The sequence below is a fragment of the Neovison vison genome, chromosome 13 (assembly GCF_020171115.1).
Source record: "Neovison vison isolate M4711 chromosome 13, ASM_NN_V1, whole genome shotgun sequence".
Taxonomy (NCBI): domain Eukaryota; kingdom Metazoa; phylum Chordata; class Mammalia; order Carnivora; family Mustelidae; genus Neogale; species Neogale vison.
In genome coordinates, this window is record NC_058103.1 from 87,195,654 (window position 1) to 87,218,083 (window position 22,430).

The following is a 22,430-nucleotide window of genomic DNA, read 5'->3' on the forward strand; positions in this document are numbered from 1 at the left end:
GCAAAACTGATAGAACTAAAAGGAGAAACAGATAAATCTACAATGATAGCCAGAGATTTTGACACTCCTCTCTCAGTAACTAACTAACTGATCAAGTAGACAAAATGCTTAGGAAAGATACAGACAGCTTTGGCAACACCATGATCTAATGTGACCTAACTGGTATTTATCAAACACTCCTCCTAACAATGCAAAATACATTCTTCTCAAGTGCACATGAAACATTCACAGTAATAGACAATTATTTTTTACTTTAAATCACAGCTCAGTAAAATTAAAAGAACCGAAATCAGAGTATGTTCTTTGATCACAAAGGAATTAAATCATGAGAAATTATTAAAGATGATGTAATGAGCACAGGGTATTACATGACTTGATGAAGCTCTGACCCTCTCTACCTCTGAAACTAATAATACATTGAAGGTTATATATGTTAACTGAATTTAAATAAAAAAATAAGAAAGAAATTATCAAAGAAAGATAACTGGAAAATACCCAAATATTTGGAAATTAAACCACAGACTTCTAAATAACCTTTCAAAGAAGAAATCAAAGAAACTAGAAAGTTATTCTGAACTAAATGAAAATGAAGGCTCTACATACACAAATGTGTGGGATACAACTTACGCAGTACTTAGAGTGAAATTTACAGCGTTAAATGTTTATACATAGAAAAGTAAAGTCTAAACTCAGTAATCCATGCCAGGTGCCTTTTTTTTTTTTCCTGTAAAGGCTCAGATACTATCTTAGGCTTTGCAGGCCATACACTGTCACTTTTTTTTTTATTTTTTTTAAACAAAGAATGTAAAAAATAATTGTAGGTCATAGGCCATACAAAAATAGGCTGTGTACCAGATTTGGCCTACGGGCTGTGTTTAATCCAGTTCTATCTGAAGAAACCAGAAAAGGAATAAACTAAATCCAAAATTAGCAGAACGAAGACAAATGGAAATCAGTGAAATGGAAAACAAATGAACAACAAAAAAACACCCCAGAAAAACCAATGACATCAAACACCGGTTTTCTGACAAGACAAATAGCATCGATAAACTTCTAGCCAGCCTAGTGAAGTGAAAAAAGGGGGAGGATGGGAGACATAAATTACCAATTATCAGGAATGAAAGAGGGGATTATCATTACAGACCCTATAGATGGTTAAAGAGAATATTTGAAAATTTAGATGAAGTAGAAACTTTCTAGGGAAGACACCAATTACCTAAACTCACTTACTCAGAAAGAGACAACCTGAATGTCTCTGTCTAGGCCCCTGTGGCCCCTGGTGAGTCTGACCAAACAGTGGAGGATGAAATAATACCAACTGTACACAGAATCCTTCAGAGAATGGAAGAGGAGAGAACACTGTCCAACTCATTTATGAGGCCAACATTACCCAGATATTAAAACCTGCCAAAGACATAAAAGGGGAAAAATAAGTTGATTTTTTTCCTTAAAAATAGAAATAAAGGTGAGAAGGTGGTATATTTATGAGCTTTCATAAGTTAAATGCAACAGAGTAAAACTGGTTAGGAAACAGCCACAGGATATGCCAGCCACCAGGTATCAGGATAGTTATTATTCTCATTTTCTTAGATGGAGAAAGGGAACAGAGGGAGAAAGGCAGGAAAAACCTACTGCCACTATTTTTTATTTTTTAAGCTTGAAGGCAAGTGTTCTGATTCAGATTCTCTCTTACTCTATAGCCTTTCTCCAAGAACAGGCCCACCAAATGTAAGAATGGATTTCTACCCAAGCCAGGGGACAGTGGGAAGCTGGGTGCTCCACAGTCAATACACAGTTTGGGAAAGCTGTCTGCTGAACTGTGAAAGATTTCCTTGGGTCTGTACCTTGACATAGCTTCCTCCTTTATCTGAGACGAGGGCCACGCACGTGATTTCGTGGTGTCTGCAGTATTCCTGTAGTTCCTCTTGGGACTGAAACAAACACAGCATGTGAGGTAAACACAGAATGCCTAGAGCAGCTTCAAATAATTAAGGAGACTGAAAACATGGTGTCCATCTGTATTTTCAAAGTCACTTACTAAACATGCTGACTGTAGGAGCTGTAAGTATTAAGCCAGAAGAGTAAGACTTCAAAGGAGGTTTAATAAGACCTTGTTTTTCTTACTTTCACTACTGTCCTCAGGGACCATGGACAATCAAAGCGCGTGGGACACAGTAACAGGTTTTCAAAATCTTCTGGGCACCTGGGTGGCTCAGTTGGTTGGGCGACTGCCTTCAGCTCAGGTTATGATCTCAGAGTCCCAGGATCGAGTCCCATATGGGGCTCCCTGCTCAGTGGAGAGTCTGCTTCTCCCTCTGACCCTCCCCACTCTCGTGCTCTCCAACTCTCTCTCCCTCAAATAAATAAATAAAACCTAAAAAAACACAACCTTCAAATCTTGGTGGAAGGTGCCAGAAATTGTAGGGTATACACACATACAACGAGAAGGCCTTTGAGGAAAGCCAAGAAAACATGAACAGTGGGCAGTGTAAAGTTCAAGTGAAGCATCAAGCCACCAAGCAGAGGAGCAGAGATGTCTGCTGCTGGGCAGGACTGAAGTCACGGTTTCTGGAAGAACACTGCTCTAACAATTTATGAAACAAGGACACCAATGAAAGAGGATGCTGTTCTGTCAAATGACTGAAAATCTTTGCCCAGCATGCTGGTGCCAGGAGGTTTTCTCTAACCCACACACAAAGACGGACAGCAGCAGCTTCTGAAACCTCTTGGTAGGTGATATGGAAGGAGAAGGGGGGCAGGGGAAGGTTCTATTTCCCTAGGAGGCTCTTCCTGCTCTGGGGCGCCTGAGTATGAGTGAACTGGAATGTATGCCCTTCTGTGATCTGCTGGTGGCAGGGGAGACAGTCTCCCCAAACCCTCCCCACCTTTCTGAAGGACAGGTGGGTTCACGGCTGCTGCTTTCCTCACTTCCATCCGCAGAGGAGGCTGCTATGGGAGGTCTGAGGAGAGGCCGCCACCCACAGAGGCTCAACATGAAATGCCTTTGGGAAGTGTACAAGCCTAGATACTAGCCCTGCAAAGACATCCCAGCCTCATCCCTGGAACCTCTATGTTTGCTTCTATGGTCAAAGGAACTCTGAGTTACGGATCTTGAGACAGGGAGATGATGTGGATCATCTGGTTGGGATCAGTGTAATCTCAAGGATCCTTGTGAGAGGAGACAGGAGGGTCAGAGGTGGAAAGACAAAAACCGAGGTCAGAGAGGAAAGAAGATGCCACACTGCTGAGTGTGAGGGTGGAGGAAGGGCCTATGAACAGAGGGATGCTGGAGGCCTCTGGGAACTGGAAAAGGCAAGGAAATGGATTCTGCCCCTCAGGCCTTCAGAAGGAACTGGCTCTGGCAGACACCCTGACTGGAGCCCAGCGGGACCAGTAGCAGACTTCTGAACACCAGAAATGCAAGACAACCAGCACGTATTGTTTTAAACCACTGAGGCTGTGGTCTTTTGCTCCTGTAACAATCAGAAACTAACACAGGAAGTAGTCGAGTCTGAGGGAACCCTATTCTAAGGCTGCAGAGGCCCACCTGTCACTGCAGCCGGGACTGTACCCACTCCATTCAGGGGCACTCTGTGTCTCATTACCTGTGACCAGTCATACATGATTTGTGCTGTGATTCCTGCGGACCAGAGCTTCTGGGTGAGGTTGATGGCCCGGGACATGGACATCTGGCCAACACTTACGATCAGGAGGTCACAAGAGCTGATTGTAACCTGGATCAGAAAGAGAGTGGTGACATTTAGAGGAGCGAGACTGTGGGCCTGTAGGTGGGACCGGCACCAGGAGGGAGGCAGCACTCATGTGAAGACAGGCAGCTCGAAATCTTGTAAGCGACAGAAGTCTGGGCTTCAAAATGACATCGTCAACATCATCATAGAAAAAATGACAGAAACCTCTTATGTTAGTCTTTTTAGACTTCAGCTATCCTAAGCCATCAGGAAGATACCCTTTTCCTCTGAGAAAACTGCTCTTGTCTGAAATAAAAGGATAAAGAACCATTTATAGCTCCGTAGAGCACAGCTGGATTTCCGAACAAGGGGTTTTGAGAGGCCTCTGCCAACAGTTTCACTTCACATTTAAAGGGTGCATCAAAGACGAGGTGAGCGAGGCCAGGCAAAGACAGATGAGCTGTCTGAGGTCCCCCAGTGAGAGGCTAAGGACTTCTATGTAAGGGCGACGCCAAGTCCTAGACTTGTCTATTATGACCAAGATAACCTCCCAAAGCCTCAGTCCATTGCCACATCCAAGGCTCCACAAACGGGACTCTAAAATGAAAGGCCACCCAGAGCCCACTGGAAAGCGGGCAGCCAAACTGGAACTTACAGGTTCTTCCATGTTGAGGATCGCCACAGAGATCTTGTCTATAGCTATGCTCACCCCAACAGCAGTGGGGACTGGTCCCAGAGCCTGTGGTCCTCTAAACTGGGGAATCTGGGAAGAGAGGCACAGCTACGGTTATGAAAGAGAGAGGAAACTGTCCTCACAAGCAAAGCAATGACTGGAGGGTGCACACACTTGTCAGCAACTTACCATCAAAGGGTTCAACCAAAACTAAGTTCGTGTGCAGTAGGGAGAGTGCCAGTGAGAGAAGAGAACGAGGGGCGAGGGAGGGAGAGATGGAAGCACGCACATGTGCCAACTTGGGAAAAATGAACAAATGCTGCACCTAGAGATGCACTGCCAACCACGGCGGCCACCCAGCCACATGTGGCTTGGGTATCTGAAATCCGTCTAAGCCAAGCTAATACTCAGACATGTGCTGGGTATTAAATACACAGAGGTCGCGAAGACTCAGAATGGAAAAAAAAGAGGATACAAAATAGCTCACTAATCATACTGAGATGTAGGATTACATGCTCAAGTAGCATTTGGGGTATACTGGGTTAAATATACACTGATTGCAAAGGCTTAGGGAAAAAAAATGTGAAATAGCTCAAAAATTTTGAAAATTTCAGGGCGCCTGGGTGTCTCAGTTGGTTAAGTGTTTGCCTTCGGCTCGGGATCGAGTCCCGCATTAGGCTCCTTGCTCAGCAGGGAGCATGCTTCTCCCTCTGCCTGCTGCTCCCTCTGCTCACGCTCTTGCACTCTGACAAATAAACACAATCTTAAAAAAACAGAAGCAGAAACAGAAACAAAACCTTTTTAAAAATTTGGACTGTATGCTGAAACAACATTTTAGATACTTGGGTCAAATAAGATCATTAAAATATCTTTTTATTTGCTTTATGTCCCTAGATCATTTAAAATTACATGGGGAGGGGGGCTCTTGGGTGGCTCGGTTAAGCATCTGCCTTCGGCTCAGGTCATGATCCCAGGGTCCTGGGATTGAGCCCCGCATTGGGCTCCCTGCTCAGTGGGGAGCCTGCTTCTCCCTCTCCCTCCCGCTCTGCCTACTTGTGCTCTCTGTGTCAAATAAATCAATCTTAAAAAAAAAAAAAATGACATAGGTACGTTCTGATTCTGGACCAAGATAGGTAGGAACACTTCTCTCTACTCCTCCCTCTAAGTACAGCTAGAAATCCTGGACATTATTTATAAATCAAATGAATTAGACTATGAAGTGAAGAGCAAGTACACACAGGTACAGGAACTGTAGAATTGGACGGAAGCACATGCTGACAAGCTAGAAATGCCAAGGAGAACCAACAAAAGGCCCCCAGGAAATCTGCTCTCTCTGGCCAGAAGACCAAGAGAGGGGCAACCTGGCAGGGCCGAAAATGTTTATAACACCCCTGCCATGCTCCAGCCAAACACCACAGGAAGAAGCACAGGCCTGCACCCACCAGCCAAGGCTGAGTGGGGGCCCACACCTTTACCCAGATGTAAGGGACCCCCCTCTATAGACCATACGGGAACCAGGACTTTCTTACCTGCCTGGTGTAGTGCCCCCTACCCCTCTCCACCCAAACAGTGTAATTGGAGGCCAGGAACCGAAGGATGACAGACCCTCACCTCCGCCTAAGCAGTAATGAGGCCACCCTCCCTGTGGGGATGGTGTCCAAGGTGGCTGGCTGAGTGGGAGGCTGGAACTTTCCCTGCTCTCCAGCAGTCTCCTGCCACTTCTCTCCCCCAACTCACCATAGTACCAGTACTGTGCAGGAAACAGGAACAAGGCACCCCTCCCAGTGTTGAAGCAAGCAGGCTAAGGAAACTGAATCTTTACCCTCAACCAACAGTAGCAAGGTGGCACCCCCCCACCCCTACTGGTGTGCTCTCAGGGGAGGCCTGCTAAACCAAAAGATCTAGTTAAGCTCTGGAGTCTCCTAATACTTAAAATACCCAGGGTAGGGGCGCCTGGGTGGCTCAGTGGGTTAAATCCTCTGCCTTTGGCTCAGGTCATGATCTCAGGGTCCTGGGATCGAGCCCCACATCAGGTCCTCTGCTCAGCGGGAAGCCTGCTTCCCCCCCCTGCCTACTTGTGATCTCTGTCAAATAAATAAATAAATAAATAATCTTAAAAAAAAAAAAAAAACATACCCAGGGTACACAGTGAAAATCACGCATCCTGGCAGCTACCAAGAAGATCTCAAAATGTGTAAGAAAAGACAACAGATAACAAAAACAGGATGACACAGATGTTGGAAACCTCTGACAAGGATTTTAAAGCCACCATCACAAAAATGCTTCAGAAACAAGCATGACGAACAGGCTTGAGTCCCCCCGCCAAAGAAAGGCTCAGCAGAAAAGTGGAAGATTAAAAAACCTCTGGATCTAGACAGCATCCCAAAGCAGTGGGCACCCCAACGCACTCCATCTATGTACTCTAAGAAAGGCATGTGCTGTGGTCCTACCTCTGTCTACACTCTGCCTTGACCTCCTTATGTGGCTCCTTGAGGCAAGCTGTGTACTTCCTCCAGGACCTATGAGTAATAAACATCTCTGCTTTAAAAAAAAAAAAAAAAAAAACCTCTGGATGGGCTCAATAGCAGAATGGGGAAAACGGTGGAAATGAAGATTAAACAAGAGAAACTATTCAGTCTGAAGGAGAGAGAAAACAGACTGTAAAGCAAAAGGCCCCAGAACCTCAGGGATATAAAAACTTAAACATTTGTCATCAGAGTCCTAGAAGGAGAGCAAAAAAGAGGGTGAGACAGGAGAGGTATTAGAATTAAAATGCCTGAAACATGCCTCTACTGGTCTGTGGGGAGGGTGGCCTCATTACTGCTTGGGTGGAGGTGAGGGTCTGTAATCCTTTGGCTCCTCCACTGACACTGCTTGGGGGTTGGAGGGCACTACCCCAGGCAGGTATCAAAGTCTTAGCTTCCACTCAGTGTTCTCAGATGCCACTGTGCTAGGGCCTGGTGGGGGGTCCCCACTGGAGGACATAAACCTCTAGATTCAAGAAGCTGAGACAATCCTGAAGAGCATAAATCCAAAGAAAGTCACACCAAGACAGGTCATGATCAAATGTCAAACTAAAGACAAAGGAAAAAAATCTTAAAAGCATTGAGTGAAAATCAACTTTCCTACAGATGAAAATTCAAACAGCACATTTCTCATCAGAAACCAGAAATCTGAGTGAACTACAACAGAATTTCTTCTCTTGAGTTACTCAGATTTGGACAGTTGAAGCAAAAAGCCTAACACTGACTGATGTGGACCTCAATGTATGGAGAGGAAATATTTAAGACAATTATATTACAAATGGAAGGATGGGTATAAGGACTTCCAGTAGGGAAAGGTTCCATACTTCATTTGAAGTAGTAAAGGTCAGCATCCATGGGTCTTTATGGTTACTGAAGAGCTCTGTATCATGACTGTGGTGGTGTGACGAGACTCCACACACATGATACGATGGCAAAGAGGTACACACAGAGTGTACCTGGTTGTCCTGTCTGTGTCCTGGTTCTGCTATTTTATTACAGTTGTGCCAGATTTAACCATTCAAGGAAACGGAAAGGTACATAACATCTCTCTGTACTATCTTTGCAACTTCCTGTAAACCTGTAATTTTTTTCCCCCAAGATTTTATTTATTTGACAGAGAGTGAGTGAGCAAGGGAACCCAAGCAAGGGGAGTAGGAGAGAGAGATGCAGGTTTCCCACTAAGCAGGTAGGCCGATGCGGGGCTCGATTCCAGGACACTGGGATCATGACCTGAGCTGAAGGCAGATGCTCAACAACTGAGCCACCCAGGCTGAGGAAGAAAGGAAATTAAACCAGAATATATCAACCAACAAATACAGGGTGAGCCCTCACCAGCAGGTCGTATCTGCCACCAGCTGCCAGGATTTCCGATACAGCCCTCTGCCTGCGTCTGATGACTGCCGCAAACTGGAAGATGACTCCATTGTGCTGCTGTACTTTGTAAACCAGGCCCAGATTGATCAAGACCTGTGAAGTGCAAGCCCACGCAAACAAGTCAAGGACACGGCTTTACATCAGTAGCATCAGAGCAATAGGGAAGATGTCTAAGGACAGCCTCCCAGGTGAAGAAACTCTGCTCTCTTCAGGAATCATCCCTTGGCTGGAGATAACTGGCATCATCAGACTCACTGTACTACAGGAAAACACGATGCTTGCAAGGACATTGTGATTGAAGCCAAAACTGTTACTAGAAATCAGAAGTTCCAAAATGGAGAAAGCAGTGTTCTGGGGGAAGAAAACGCGTCCCAGCATTAACTCCAAAACCCCATCTCCCACTGGGCTGGCAGCACTGACCACCCCCCCACCAGGAGAATCCAGCGGTTACCGAACCTGCAACTTGATGCCAAGTTTCTTCAACAGCCCAACAATCTCCTCTAGGTCTTTTAAGCCGTACTTCACCAGTTGGGCAATGCCTGTTTTCTGTTTTATTAATGAATTTATTGCTGGTGTTAGATCTTGCAAATCTCCCTTCTGCTCAATAAATTTGTAGAGTCGACACAGCTGGAAAGCAAGGAGGCACATTTAGCTTTGGATCCACAGCAGGAAAGAGCAGGGATTTTCTGGTCAGAGGCCATTTTAACCTTCACTGGGAACCTGACTATGGATTATCCTTTTCCAGCAATTTCCAGTGAGTACCTCACTGGAGTGCTTTGGGCACCTACTCCCAGTGAATGCTGCCCCCAGCAGAGCAGCCCCTTGTACTAGCTGAAGCACCATGACGAGATTTCCAAGCCAGTATTGGTCCTTTTTACCCTCCTCATTCTCATCAACCTCTTTTCCGGCAGACACAGAAATGGGGGTTGGGGATAGAGTGGGATGGACACGCAGGAAGACGAAGTCTGACTGGTTCTAGTTCTACTCAGAAGTAGCCAGAAGTCCCTCTCCTCCGTTTGCTTGAATAATTTCTGTTTGGACGTGTCAGCCCCTTGATCCTTCCCTCCCTCTGGGACTCACACCTCCATCCCAGCTCCTGGCTGCTGCGTCCATCGTCTTCCACATGAGGGCAATGGCTAGAGACGATCTGTGGGCCAGGCCCAATCCCTGGCACACAGCAGGGGAAGCAGGAAGTAACTATGGTCATTGACCCGAAAGAAATTTCCACTGGAGCTCCCGGGAGTTAAACAAAATTATAGCTATTTTAAGACTATAAGCATAACCTGGTTCAATGATAAGCTGGCGCATGGAAACAGCTGAATGAAGACTCAGCTTAATTCAATTTAATAATCACACACCACATGTATTTTTTTAAATCCAAAAAGTAATGTCATCTCAATATCTTTACTGTATTAAATGGTTTTCTTCTTAAAATTAAAAACTCTTTTTTCTCAAACTTTAACATTAAATTACCCCATTAATTAACTACCAGAAGCACTAGAGTCGCTATCTCTGGATCTGTGTCTTCACCCCATCATCAACAAACTCCAGGTGACTCTGGACAAGTCACGACATCTCTCTGGGCCTGAGATGCCTCATCTGTAAAATCAGAACACTGGGCCAGGCACTGGCTTGCGATATTACTGCTTCCTTTTCTAGTATCTTCAGAGTTTCCATTTTTTAAAAATGACAGCACTAAATGCCTTTATTAGGTGCTAATCTTTCCATCTTTAAGCTAATCCAATGTACAACTTTGAAGCAATGCTCATCATCAGATAACCAGAGATTCAACAAAAAGAAGCTGACATTTGAAAATGCAGCTGAGGCAGCTACCATGTGCAAGTGTGAAATACATCTGAAATGTGACATTAGTTCAAAGAACCTTCTGGGCTTGAACCTTCAGGTAAGGAATCACCAGACTGGTCAGTTTCTGGAGCAGATTCTTTGTGCTATTTATACACGGAACTATTTCTGCTCATAGCTATGTGCTATGTACATGTCTAGAGGATTAAGTAAATACTGTGCTTCCTATCAAAATATTTATCACTGGTCACTTTGGGTACCATTAATATCTCCTCCAATATTTAACATCTTTTAACCTGGCTTAACTTCTAGAACTCCTAGGCTATGTGATCTGGTTTACCTTCCCTGCCTGACTGTAGGCTGACTGCTCTGGGCTGCAGTCTGTGTGTGCAAGTTTGGTTAGAGAGCCAAGGGTAGACAGATGCTGCATGGATCCCCTAGGGCTTTTTAAAGGCCAATATGAATTAAGTTGAAAGCATCCCATGGACTCTTCAGCTGACTCCTTTATGTGCCTTAGCACTGTGCCAGCCACACTGTAGGTGTCCAAAAGAACAAGTGCCTCTGCCCGGCCCTGTACAGTCATATTTTAACCTATCCTATACATGCATTTGCTGATCATCACAGGTCATGTAATGGAGTGCCCCAGCAGGGTTAGAGAGGTTGTGGGGAAGTTTTAAAGAAGTAGTTTTCTTATATAAATATTCAGGGAAATGTCAGAAATCTCTGCTGTCTTCTGCTATCCAGTGACTCCGTGAAGTTTGGGTCACCGTGCCCAAGATCAGAGACTAATGTGATGCCTGCTCAGAGAATAGGACAAACTTGCTTACCCCACGAGATAGTCCTCACTGCCACTGGGATCAAATGCCAGATTTTAGGAGTGGGAAATGTACCGGAAAAGCAGGAGCTTTAATTCAACTCTGACATGCTGCAAGTTCAGCAGGGGTAGGTAGTGGGGGAAACCCAGATGGATCTGCAGAGCTTGGTGCCTCATCCCAGGCCCCTAGGATCTATTTCAGAAGAGAACAACTAGTACTAGACCCGCTTGCTCAGCAGGTGGCTCTGGAGGGCAGAGCAGCTGGTGATTAAGAAAGAACAGGCTGATGACCCCACGGTGAACAGCAGCGTGGGGAGGCAGGCTTTGAAGCCAGCACTGGGCCCTCTTCCCCTGATCCTCTGAGGCTGCCATGGAACCTATGAACCCTCAAGGGAAACCTGTTTGTGAGGCACTGGGGAGCAGCCCCGCCTCACTGCCTTGGAGATCAGCGATGTCCAGAGTTTCAGAGAAAGCTGCGATAGCGCCATCACTGGGTACTTACGCTGTTAGATGACAAAGACAGATTACAAAACTTGGCTTCTATTTCTCTCCTGGTCAGCTTTTCTGTCTACCGTGGAAAAGAAAGGGAACAACAAGAGTCACCAAATTTGGCCCTGAATGTAAAGATACCATCTCCAGGCCACTTCCGACAAGTATATACCCTCCATTTTGGAGAAACTGATCCAAATCATGAAAGATGGATTAATACTGTGACTAAAGAAAATTTTTTTCTTCCAATTCACATAAAACAAACTTTTTTTTTTTTTTAAAGATTTTATATTTAAGTAATTTCTACACCCAATGCTGGGGCTCGAACCCACAACCCCAAGACCAAGCGTTGTACACTCTATTGACTGTGCCAGTCAGACACATTTTAAGACATGTGTCTTAAAATACGAAAATTCCTGACATAAAGAATTAAAAGGGAGAGGATGCCCTTGCTATTCAGCTAAAACCATTCAGTGAGGCAATCTAGAACTGGACAGATTGAACCGGGGGGTTTCTGTCTGGATGGCGAGGAAGTAATGGATTCATGTCCTTCTACCAAAAGCCACGTGCTGACAGCCTCTGAGAACTTTGTCCCACGCCAGCAGATAGGCTTTGGCTGCAAGGTATGAGCAAGGATTACGTGACGCCCCCGTGCACAATCCCTGGGGTTCCTGCCAGCGTCTGATGGACACAGTGTGTCTGCTACTGCCGAGCAGAAGCTGCACTTCGGGGAGAAAAGCACCATGAAGAAACAGTAAAACTGAGGCCCCTGACGTGCATCTGCCAGAGAAGAAAGAAGCTATTTCGGCTTTCTGAGGTCCAGAAAACAGTAGGCCTGGGGTGCCTCGGTGGCTTGGTCAATTAAGTGTTTGCCTTCGGCTCAGGTCATGTTCCTGGGGTCCTGGGATCGAGTCCTGCATCAGGCTCCCTGCTCAGTGGGGAGCTTGCTTCTCCCTCTCCATCTGCCGCTCCCCCTGCTTGTGCTCACTCTCATGCTCTAAGTAAATAAATAAAATCTTTAAAAAATGGAGCACCTGGGTGGCTCAGTGGGTTAAGCCTCTGCATTTGGCTCAGGTCATGGTCTCAGTGTCCTGGGATCGAGCCCTGCATCAGGCTGTCCGCTCAGCAGGGAGCCTCCTTCCCCCTCTCTCTCTGCCTGCCTCTCTGTCCACTTGTGATCTCTATCAAATAAATAAATAAATAAAATCTTTTAAAAAATTCTTAAAAAAAGGAGAACAGTAAGCCAGCAGACTTCCACTCTCTGTTCTGCCTTAATCATAGACCGTTTGGCACTATAGGTGATTGAACCTCCTGGATGCCCCTTATTTATTATAAACACAATATTTAACATGAAAAGAAATCAGGAGGGCGCCTGGGTGGCTCAGTGGTTAAAGCCGCTGCCTTCGGCTCAGGTCATGATCTCAGGGTCCTGGGATCGAGTCCCACATCGGGCTCTCTGCTCAGCAGAGAGCCTGCTTCTCTCTCTCTCTCTCTCTCTCTCCCTGCCTCTCCATCTACTTGTGATCTCTGTCAAATAAATAAATAAAATCTTTAAAAAAAAAAAAAAAAAAGAAATCAGGAAAGATACATATTCACCTTCATCCCAGCACCATAACACTACTGAAAATTTTCAGTGGTTCCCCTCCAGGCTCTGTGCACTTACCGCAGAGGACCTGCATACATACTGGAGAGCAGGGAGTACTACGATGAGGCTCAGTTAGGAAGAGTAACTGAAGGGCTGCTGCCCAGCACCACAGGGAACAGGAGCTAATGGAGGCTCCAACCGGGGTCCAAACCACTCTCTCCCGATTTCACCGAAAAGCCCAATGACAACATCTATAAATGACTTTATGCATAAGCACAGGTGGGCTGGAAGAATTAAGGGGAGGACCTAAGCCCTTTATTCTCAATACAATCACTCCCTCCAATTGGTTTCTTTTTTTACTTTAGAGAAATGAGGGAAGGAAATAAAACTCCCAATTCAGTTCTATGGTGACATCACTAAGAAAACACTTATGAACTATTATCATTCTTCAATATCAAGTGAAAGTAATTAAATGCTTACCACGGCATCATACAGAATAACATAGACTTGACTGAGTTTATCTTCTGGGATTCCACAGTGTAAGAGGATTGCTTTCAATAACATGGTATGATTCAAGTAAATACTGTAATTTTTTTCCTAGGATACAACAGAGAAATTAATTAGTTTCATCGGAAAAACAGTATAGCACCAGGGCACCTGGGTGGTTCAGGGGGTTAAGCCTCTGCCTTCGGCTCAGGTCATGATCCCAGGGTCCTGGGATCGAGCCCCGCATTGGGCTCCCTGCTTAGCAGGGAGCCTGCTTCCACCCTCTCTCTCTGCCAGCCTCTCTGCCTACTTGTAATCTCTGTCTGTCAAATAAATAAATAAATAAAATCTTAAAAAAAAACAAAAAACAAAAAACAAAACCAGTATAGCACCAAAGCTGGCATCTTATCACACACTTACCATCCAGGCAGGCGATTGTGGCAGGACTAAATTTTGGCATATTGCCTTCTTTTTTTTTTTTTTTTTTTTTAAAGATTTTATTTATTTATTTGAGAGAGTGACAGTGAGAGAGAGCATGAACGAGGAGACGGTCAGAGAAAGAAGCAGGCTCCCCGTGGAGTTGGGAGCCCGATGCAGGACCCGATCCCGGGACTCCAGGATCATGACCTGAGCCGAAGGCAGTCGTCCAACCAACTGAGCCACCCAGGCGTCCCTGGCATATTGCCTTCTAGTTTTTTTTTTCATAAGCATTCCTTTTACATTGTCATAATCAAACACTAGAATATAATCAAACCTTTCTTTTTTAAAAAAAGATTATTTATTTGTCAGAGAGACCACAAGCAGGGGGGGAACAGCAGGCAGAGGGAGAAGCAGGCTCCCTGCTGAGCAGAGAGCCCAATGTGGAACTCAATCCCAGGACCCTGAGATCATGACCTGAGCCGAAGGCAGAGGCTTAACTGAATGAGCCACCCAGGCACCCCTCAAACCCTTTATTATATGTATCTAAACCGCTCTGGTGTCCAGCTGTGGTGAAAACCTGAACGAGTTCACACAGATATCAGCAAGGGAGCGGAGCCGGTTCATCAGTCACTGCCGTTGATGATGGGCCGGAGGGACGACTGGTTAATGGGTGAGCATTCAGACCAGTGAGCAGAGCGCTGGGCTGGGTGTAGCAGGCTCTTCAGAGAAGTGGCCATGTGGGCTCTGCCCTCAGCAAGCATGTGTTGTCTCCCCTCGACGGCGGTGAGGGCAGAGGGGCAGGCTCCTGGGGCAGAAGGGGCGCCCGCGGCAGCTGGGAAGGCAGCCTTTCTAGAGGAGGAACCCTGTGAGAGGCACAGCAGTGGAGGGCATGGACCCAGAGGCAAGGGCTGAGGAGAGCCAGTCGCTAGACACTGGATGCCGGCTCGACGGAAAGTGAAGTTGGGGAGCTGAGAGCCAAGGCAGAGGGTGGGAGGGGGCCACGGAGGATGCTGAACAGGATGGACGTGCTAAAAGCGTCCTAGGAATCTTAGCTAATTTCTTGCACTGTAGAAGAACGGGCAGCGCAGCAACACTCTTCCCCCAGAACAGATGAAAACAAAACCCACTCCTGTCAAGGCAGAGGCGAGAGCCTGACAGAAACCTCCAAGTAACGTCATCAAACTCTTCTCCATTATCCCAGCAAAATGTGGCCCGCTGCTGGTACCAAGTCGGGGGGGCAGTTCTGTTGTGGTCATGCCCCCCACCCCTCCCCAGGTCAAGGACTCTAGCAGGGTAACCTCAGAACATCAGACCCTGGAAAGTAACCTGAAGCGCCGGGAACTCCTGGATGATCTCACAGATCGTGTAGATGACTTCGGCAGTGGGCAGAGAGCTGTTGGCGGCAGACGTGACGATATCGAATGCACATTCCAGAAGCTCTTTGGGATGAAATCGGTCTAACTTGCGAGGCCTGAACACACGCTCTATGCAGTACCTGGAGAGAGAAACCCAAAAACCCAGGTCACTGCTTCCTGGAATCACAAACGTGTAAGAGGTTGCTGAACAAGAGAAAAGAAACAGAAGAAAATGAATCTGAATCAGTGGTGTGAGCAAGAGACCTTAAAGACAGATTTAGCTGCCAATTCCTCAGGCTCTGGGGGGCGGGGGGAGAGGCAGCCACTATTAAATAATGGGGTTTCATTTTTTTTTTTTAATGTTTGAAATAGAGATGAAATTGCACACAAGAAATAATTTTACCTGTAGTGCTCGCTCTCTACACAGGGACACACCTTAGGACTCTATTAATTAACTGTCACTGGCAGCTGAGAAGAGAAAGGACAGGAAGAGCTCTGACTTCACTCTAAGAAAGGCCCTTTTAAGGAGGGTGCCTTGTTGACAACAATACGGCTTCCATTTATGAAGCTCTTGCTGCTCAACCGCTGAGGGATCTAAACGTACAGAAAACCCTTCTCCGCTGCTAAGTGCCCATGGGCCCAGGGCGCACCGCATGCACACCTGCTGGGTTCACTTCGTTTCTCTACAGGTGGCTTTTGTTCAGTACCTGCGGAGGCAGGCTTTACACGGAGACTGCTGGCCATTTGTCCCTCCAATTCAGTTTTAAAAGGGGCCATCCGTGATCAAAAAGAGCCCTACGGTTTTTGTCAAGCAACCACTTGCAAACTAATTAGTTCTGTTGGTTGGGAACGTTAGAAGGCAGAGAACAGACCAAAGGGGCTTCAGGGAACCTACCTAACAGCTGCATGTCCACTAAAGGGAAGGTCACGAGTCTCTGTCACTCCTGAAAGGGGGACTGCGGCTGGGCATCAGAACTGTTGTTCCAAACTCACTACTTTAAACCCCAAATTCAAACCCCAAATGATAAAACATCCTTCCTTGGTTTCTCTCCCACATCCACCAGATGAAACGCCCCGAGTTTCGTACCGTTTCAAATTCAATATATTATTTCTTGCCACGTATCTTGCAAAAGGAATCTGCAACACAAAGTTTCAAAGGTCAACCTCAAAATGTGCCAACAACCTCTCCTTTGGGTTTTTTAATTAACGGCTTTGTTGAGCTAGAACTCACAGAGCATAGAGTCTACCCTTTTACAAGGTACAACTCTGTGGTTTTAGGAAATTCACAGAGTAGTGGATGGCTTGCCATTTGTGGGCCCTGAAACGTTCCTGAGGTGGTCAGTCAGCAGCCGACCCCACTGCTGGGAGCGCCATTGACCTTACTTACTATGGCATTTCTTGGGATTTTAAATTTGAGAAAAATTTGCTTCTAATTAAATGTGCTCTGTCCAGTTTTATTATGCCAAGTTAAAATCAGTGCCAGTTATCTGGTTAACTGTAACTCTTCTCTCCCTTTATCTATTTTGGTCCACCCCCCACCCCACCTCCTTACCGGGTTGGGTTGTACTTTGTATTTAAGAGTCTGAGTTTTTTTGTTTTCCAGATTCCAAACAGAAGTGAAATCCTACAGTAGTTATCTTTCTCAGGTTTACTGTATTTAGTATAATACCCTCTAGCTCCATCCACGTTGTTGCAAATAGCAAGATTTCATTCTTTTTTTGGCTGAATAATACTGTACTGTATGTATATACCACATCTTCACTCATTCATCTATCAAAGGATACTTGGACTGTTTCCCCACCTTGGCTACTGTAAATAATGTGTAAATATGTAAATAGCTGAAATGTCTTTTCAAGTGTCATTTATGATAATCCAATCTAAATGGGTCTTCTCGCTTGTGGTGACTTCCTGAATTTCCCACGGTCTTCTAGGTGAAATTCTTACCCACCCACTAATAATAACCACAACTTATGAAATTATTGTCAGATTATCTAGCATCATACCATTAACGATGGATCAAATTCTGAAAGTGTACTTTTTATTTGGGGGGAATGGCTATTAGCTCGGAAAGCAAGCGGGTGTTTAAAAATCTGTGCTTTAGGGCTGCCTGGGTGGCTCAGAAGGTTGAGCATCCGACTCTTGACTTCAGCTCATGAGATCCAGGCCTATAGGAATCGGGCTCAGTGCTCAGCAGCAGTCTGCCTGAGATTATCTCCCCACTCCCTTGCGCTCTCTGCTCCACCCTTCCATTAGTGCTCTCTCTCTCTCTCCAATAAATGTATCTTAAAAATACCTGCACTTCAGTCTAATGTCTAAAGAATAAACAGTTTTAAGTATAGCAACTTAAATACTTTTATCAATCCAATGGGTGAAGTTGAGATACCTTTTCTTTGACCTTCTTTATTATGCATGAGGCTGAACATCGCTTCAAGAGTTTATCAGCCCTGTGCATTCTCTCTTTGAGAACTGCCTGGTTATACCCTTTGCTGATCTCTCCACATGTCAGTGTTTTCTGTACACAAGAGGAATGAAGCTCATGTCTGTCTCATGCATGGACAGGGCTGCAGATGGGCTCACTGGTAGGCCACACTATGCAAGCGGATAACCCGCATCAGAGCACTGCCGTCAAAAAGGAACCCTGGAGATCAGAAGCAGGCCAGCACAAGCAGAATTCAGCACACCTCATTAGCAGAGGTACTTGCTGTCAGAAGAATTTAATTGTTCTCCGCATTAACACGTTAGGAAGTCAGTGAAAATCTAGCCAGGAGGTAAAGAAAACAACTGTGTTCGTCTGTCTTGAGTCGGCCAGATCAAGTCGTGGTGGTCACTCGGCAGAGCTCAATAACGGGGCACAGATATGGCATCGGCAATGCAGGGGGCCAGTTTCTAGGGTCATAAGCACCTGTGCTATGAGGAAGGTGGATGTATACAAGGTCAGACATTCACTAAATTCCAATGATGCTCTCACCCTAGTAACTCCCTCAACAATGTGTCTCCTAAGGGCGCCTGGATGGCTCAGTGGGTTACGCCTCTGCCTTTGGCTCAGGTCATGATCTCAGGGTCCCGGGATAGAGCTCTGCATTGGGTTTTCTGCTCAGCAGGGAGCCTGTGTCTCCCCCACCTCTCCCACCTGCCTCTATGCCTACTTGTGATGGTTCTCTCTGTCAAATAAATAAATAAAATCTTTTAAAAATCCCCAAAAAACAAAAAAACCAATGTGTCTCCTAAAGTTGATATTTAGAATATAAGCCAAGGGGAAAAAGTGATGGCTAAGGTAACCCATCCGTGGCCAGACCCAGCATCTGGCCTGCCCGGGGTGCTCCCAGCCTCACCCGCAGGTCGAAAGGAAGCATCACCAGCATTCCGCTGTGGTCCACGAATAAGGCAGCTTCATTGTGCTCATATATTTGCCTATTTTGCGGAAGCAGCAGTGGGGTACACAACTGGACAGCTCCTACACCAAGTCAGAAAAAAATAACTGAGCATCCAGTTATTATATAGAATCCACCATTCCTAGAAGGCAACTGAAAATGAATACAGATCCGATGGTGCAGTCATCTACTACTGGCCGCTGAAATCAAGAGCAAGCAGTCTTCAGCTCTGAGTCCACTAATGGACAGCTCATCTGAGGTCAAGTCTGTTAACCAGTCTCATTTCTGCCTCCACAACCCGACTGTATTTTAGTAGCAAGGCTCTAATATTCCAATCGTAATACTCAAAATGGTTCTCCTCAACAAGCTGAGTGTTAAAAATATGCTTAAGAGGTGCCTGGGTGGTTCAGTCAATTAAGCTTCTGCCTGTCATCATCATCCCAGGGTCCTGTGATTGACCCCCCACATCAGGCTCCTTACTCCATGGGGTGCCTGCTTCTCCCACTCCCTTTCTGCCCCTCTCCCTTGCCCCTGCTCTGACAAATAAATAAACTCTTATAAAGAAATAAAGGTAAAATATGGTTGCAGCCAAATCTATTAAGAGTACTTTTTAACGATGAAACAAAACACTTTTTAAGATGGCTATGATTTTTTTTAAAAAGGACATACCATGTCTTTTAAAAACGCGGACGATGGTGTCACACACGTGTTGCTGTATCTTGGATGTTCTGATTGAGAAGCCCTAAAATATGACCAAATAACATGTCATCAAAGCCAAATCGAAGGGATCCCCTAAAACACGCATCTGTAGCTTGCAGTAAGCATCACATTACTTACTCCCAAGACCTTAAAGGAGAGGTCCACAGTGAGTCCCTCTTAGAACAGGTGTAGGGAGAGAAGACAATGGCACATCCTGCAGGACGTCCCACCTGAGGAAGGGGACCTAAAGCTCCAAGCCCAGACTCTTTGCCATGGTGACGTATGCCATTCAGGGAGAGCTGGTCAATATGCACATTCTCCCCAAGGCTTCCCAGGGATACTGTGGAGCAACCAACCAGCTGATGGCATTAGGCCTCTGCTCACATACTAAGGTGATCCACGAGTACGGGGGTGGGGGTGGGGGTTGAAAGTGACATGGCATTTACAAATTTTGTAAAGACCTCTCCTTTCCATTTGTTTCTTAGTATACAAAGGCAGGCATACCATTTCACTTGAAGAAATTTAGAAAACAACAGACAAGCACAAAGACGAAAATTAAAGTCACCTAAAATCCTGTAAGGATCTTTCTACTATCGCCAGCCAGCAAAAACTGGTTTGGTCCTTGAGAACTCTCCTGATCTTGCACAAATCGTATCACCACCTTCTCCACTACTCTTTTAAAATTACATCATTATTTTAAGCACATGGAAACACATAAGGAACAGGACAAATACCTGTTGTTCACCCATCTTTTTCAAATTTTAACATTTTGCTATATTGTTTCAGACTGCTTTTGTTCGAAAAGAAAAAAAAGAAAGAAGGAAGGAAAGAAGGAAGAGGAGGAAAAAAGAAAAAAGGAAGAAAAAGTTGCAGGCTGCTAAACCTGGGTATGCCTCAAAAACCATCTGGGAGCTTTTAAACAGAGACTCTCGGGGAGCCTCTCACATCTGGACACTTCAAGTCATTAGATCAGAGGAGGGCCTGAGTGGGTCTAAAGGGTCTAAAGGCTTCCCAGGCTGACCTCCAAGGGCAGCCAGCTTTGGGAACTACTGAAAAGATGTCTGAATCTCAGCCGGTTTGATGGTTTCAGCTCTGGGCAGCAGGGCCAGAGCTTTGTCTCCTTAAACTCTTAGGTGGATGGAGAAGGGGGTGGGTAGGGAACACCTTAGAGTTACATGATTAGAATCATGGCTTTGGGGGTGCCTGGCTGGCTCAGTCGGCTGAGCGTGGGCCTTCTGCTCAGGTCATGGTCTCCAGGTCCTAGGATCCAGCCCTGCATTGGGCTTCCTGCTCAGTAGGGGGTCTGCTTCTCTCTTCCCTCTGCCCCTCCCCACCACTTGCTCTCTCTTTCTCTGTCTCAAATAATTAAAATCTTTTTTTAAAAGTTAAAAATAAAAATAAAATCATGGCTCTTCCCAGCATAATGCATACGGCACACATTCTGCATACATGGACCTCATATATGTTGGAGGCATTAAAGGACTCCATGACAACTAAGGAACTGACTTGACCCTTCTGTGAACAGAGCCGCGCCCTCTCCTAGCAGGACAGCGTAAGCCCACCTTTGGCATGTTGCTGTCATAGGTGTAGTCGATGGCCGGGGAGATGCGTTGAGAGAAGATGTGGGCCATCATGGTGCGGTAGGCCTTCCCATCCACGTTGGCCAGGGTGTGGTGCAGAACTTCGTGCAGCTCTGACTCCTCCATCTGGGGTGGGGGCAGCAGCTCGCTCTTGAGCAGTTCTGTGGCTGTGGGCCGCTTGGCGGGATCGTGGTTCAATAGCCAGGAGATGACCGATTTCTGGAATGAAAGCCAGGCACGCTGGTGACCCGACGTGACAGATGACACTCTGGAATTCCGAGAAACTGGTGGCTGGCTCTAGCCAAAGAAGAGATACCACACTTCTTGCACGAAGTTGGTGCATTTTAATTAGTACTTCTGAAATCTCTGCATCGGTCATTTCCCCCTCCCCATATTTCACTATGGCCACACAGTAGTGCAACACTGTAATAGGAGTGTTTCTTAAAAGGCAGAGATGCTGGGGTACCGGGGTGGCTCAGTCAGTTGAGCATCTTGACTCCTGATCAGGTCATGATCTCGGAGTCATGGGATCGAGCCCCCGTCAGGCTCCATGCGCAGTGGAGTCGTCTCTCTCCCTGTATTCCTCCTCCCCTGCCTCATGAGCTCTCACTCTCTTTCTCAAATCAATAAATATATGACAGCTGCCCTTTTTATATCTTACTGTTATAAACAACTAAAAAAAAAAACCCTCAACTCAGTAACTACATATAGGCAGAATTTGGCCTTATAAACACACAAAATACTGTTTCAAAAAAAGGTGCAGGAACATAAAACAATTACCTCTAGATGACTAATTTTAGTAGAAATCATAATGCATAGTAGCTGATGGCATCTTGTTTTAATTTTTTCTTCTCCATTATGCTATTTGAATTAATACCACTCCCTGGAAGTGTCTTGATTTATGTTTCTCATTTACCATGGCCTCATAGCCCCTAATCTTGAAAGGTCTCTTCACGTGTCCTTAACTCTCTCGTTTACAGTAAGAACTTACAAAGAGAGGAATACTTGGGATCAGAAACATCTCAACTTTTAGACAAATCTTATTAAGTATTTTCTAATTATGTATTTTTAATACACGTTCTCCTAGCGGGCCTCCCAACGCCTACCTCTGTCTTCAGCTAAAATGAACACACATGCAAAGAAAGGAACTGATAAGATACAACTTTTGTGGAAAACTGTATTAAATTAAAACTAGTAAAAATGAGACCCTATTCGGCAATAAAGACCCTGTTCCACTACTCCATTTCTGTTGTAGGGCAGCAATTGTGTTATATTCAGTACAGAGCACCTTCTAGTACTCTGCCTCCTTGCAGATAAAAAGCAACAACTGTGATGTGGGGGGTAGGAGGGGCTATGGTCCAGGGACCAAGTTGTTCCAGCTCAAACACACCGAGTGCACATCTGTGAGAGGCCAGCGTCGTCCAGAGAAATGGTTTATACAGTTGCTCTTGCATCTGTAGTTTAATAAAACAGACCCCACAGCTGCCAACATGTGGGAATGCTGAGGAAGACCGCCCTTGTCACAGGGAGAGACTCTGAAATGAACACTTACTTGTGACATTCGAAA

General features: G+C 45.6%; 1 protein-coding gene across 3 annotated transcripts in view; it reads right to left on the reverse strand.

Moving 5' to 3' along the window:
• The window catches only part of EIF2AK4 (eukaryotic translation initiation factor 2 alpha kinase 4), a 114,583-nt gene that overhangs the window by 15,944 nt on the left and 76,209 nt on the right, over nucleotides 1–22,430 (reverse strand). For all 3 annotated transcript variants that reach the window (XM_044231478.1, XM_044231477.1, XM_044231479.1), the window contains 12 exons: nucleotides 20,846–21,082; nucleotides 19,254–19,326; nucleotides 18,546–18,667; nucleotides 16,301–16,350; nucleotides 15,185–15,353; nucleotides 13,433–13,549; nucleotides 11,381–11,446; nucleotides 8,718–8,888; nucleotides 8,220–8,354; nucleotides 4,345–4,452; nucleotides 3,606–3,734; nucleotides 1,845–1,931 (listed from right to left, as the gene is read on the reverse strand). In XM_044231478.1, coding sequence (XP_044087413.1) covers nucleotides 1,845–1,931; nucleotides 3,606–3,734; nucleotides 4,345–4,452; nucleotides 8,220–8,354; nucleotides 8,718–8,888; nucleotides 11,381–11,446; nucleotides 13,433–13,549; nucleotides 15,185–15,353; nucleotides 16,301–16,350; nucleotides 18,546–18,667; nucleotides 19,254–19,326; nucleotides 20,846–21,082 — 1,464 coding nt within the window. The remainder of the gene's footprint in view (nucleotides 1–1,844; nucleotides 1,932–3,605; nucleotides 3,735–4,344; nucleotides 4,453–8,219; nucleotides 8,355–8,717; nucleotides 8,889–11,380; nucleotides 11,447–13,432; nucleotides 13,550–15,184; nucleotides 15,354–16,300; nucleotides 16,351–18,545; nucleotides 18,668–19,253; nucleotides 19,327–20,845; nucleotides 21,083–22,430) is intronic.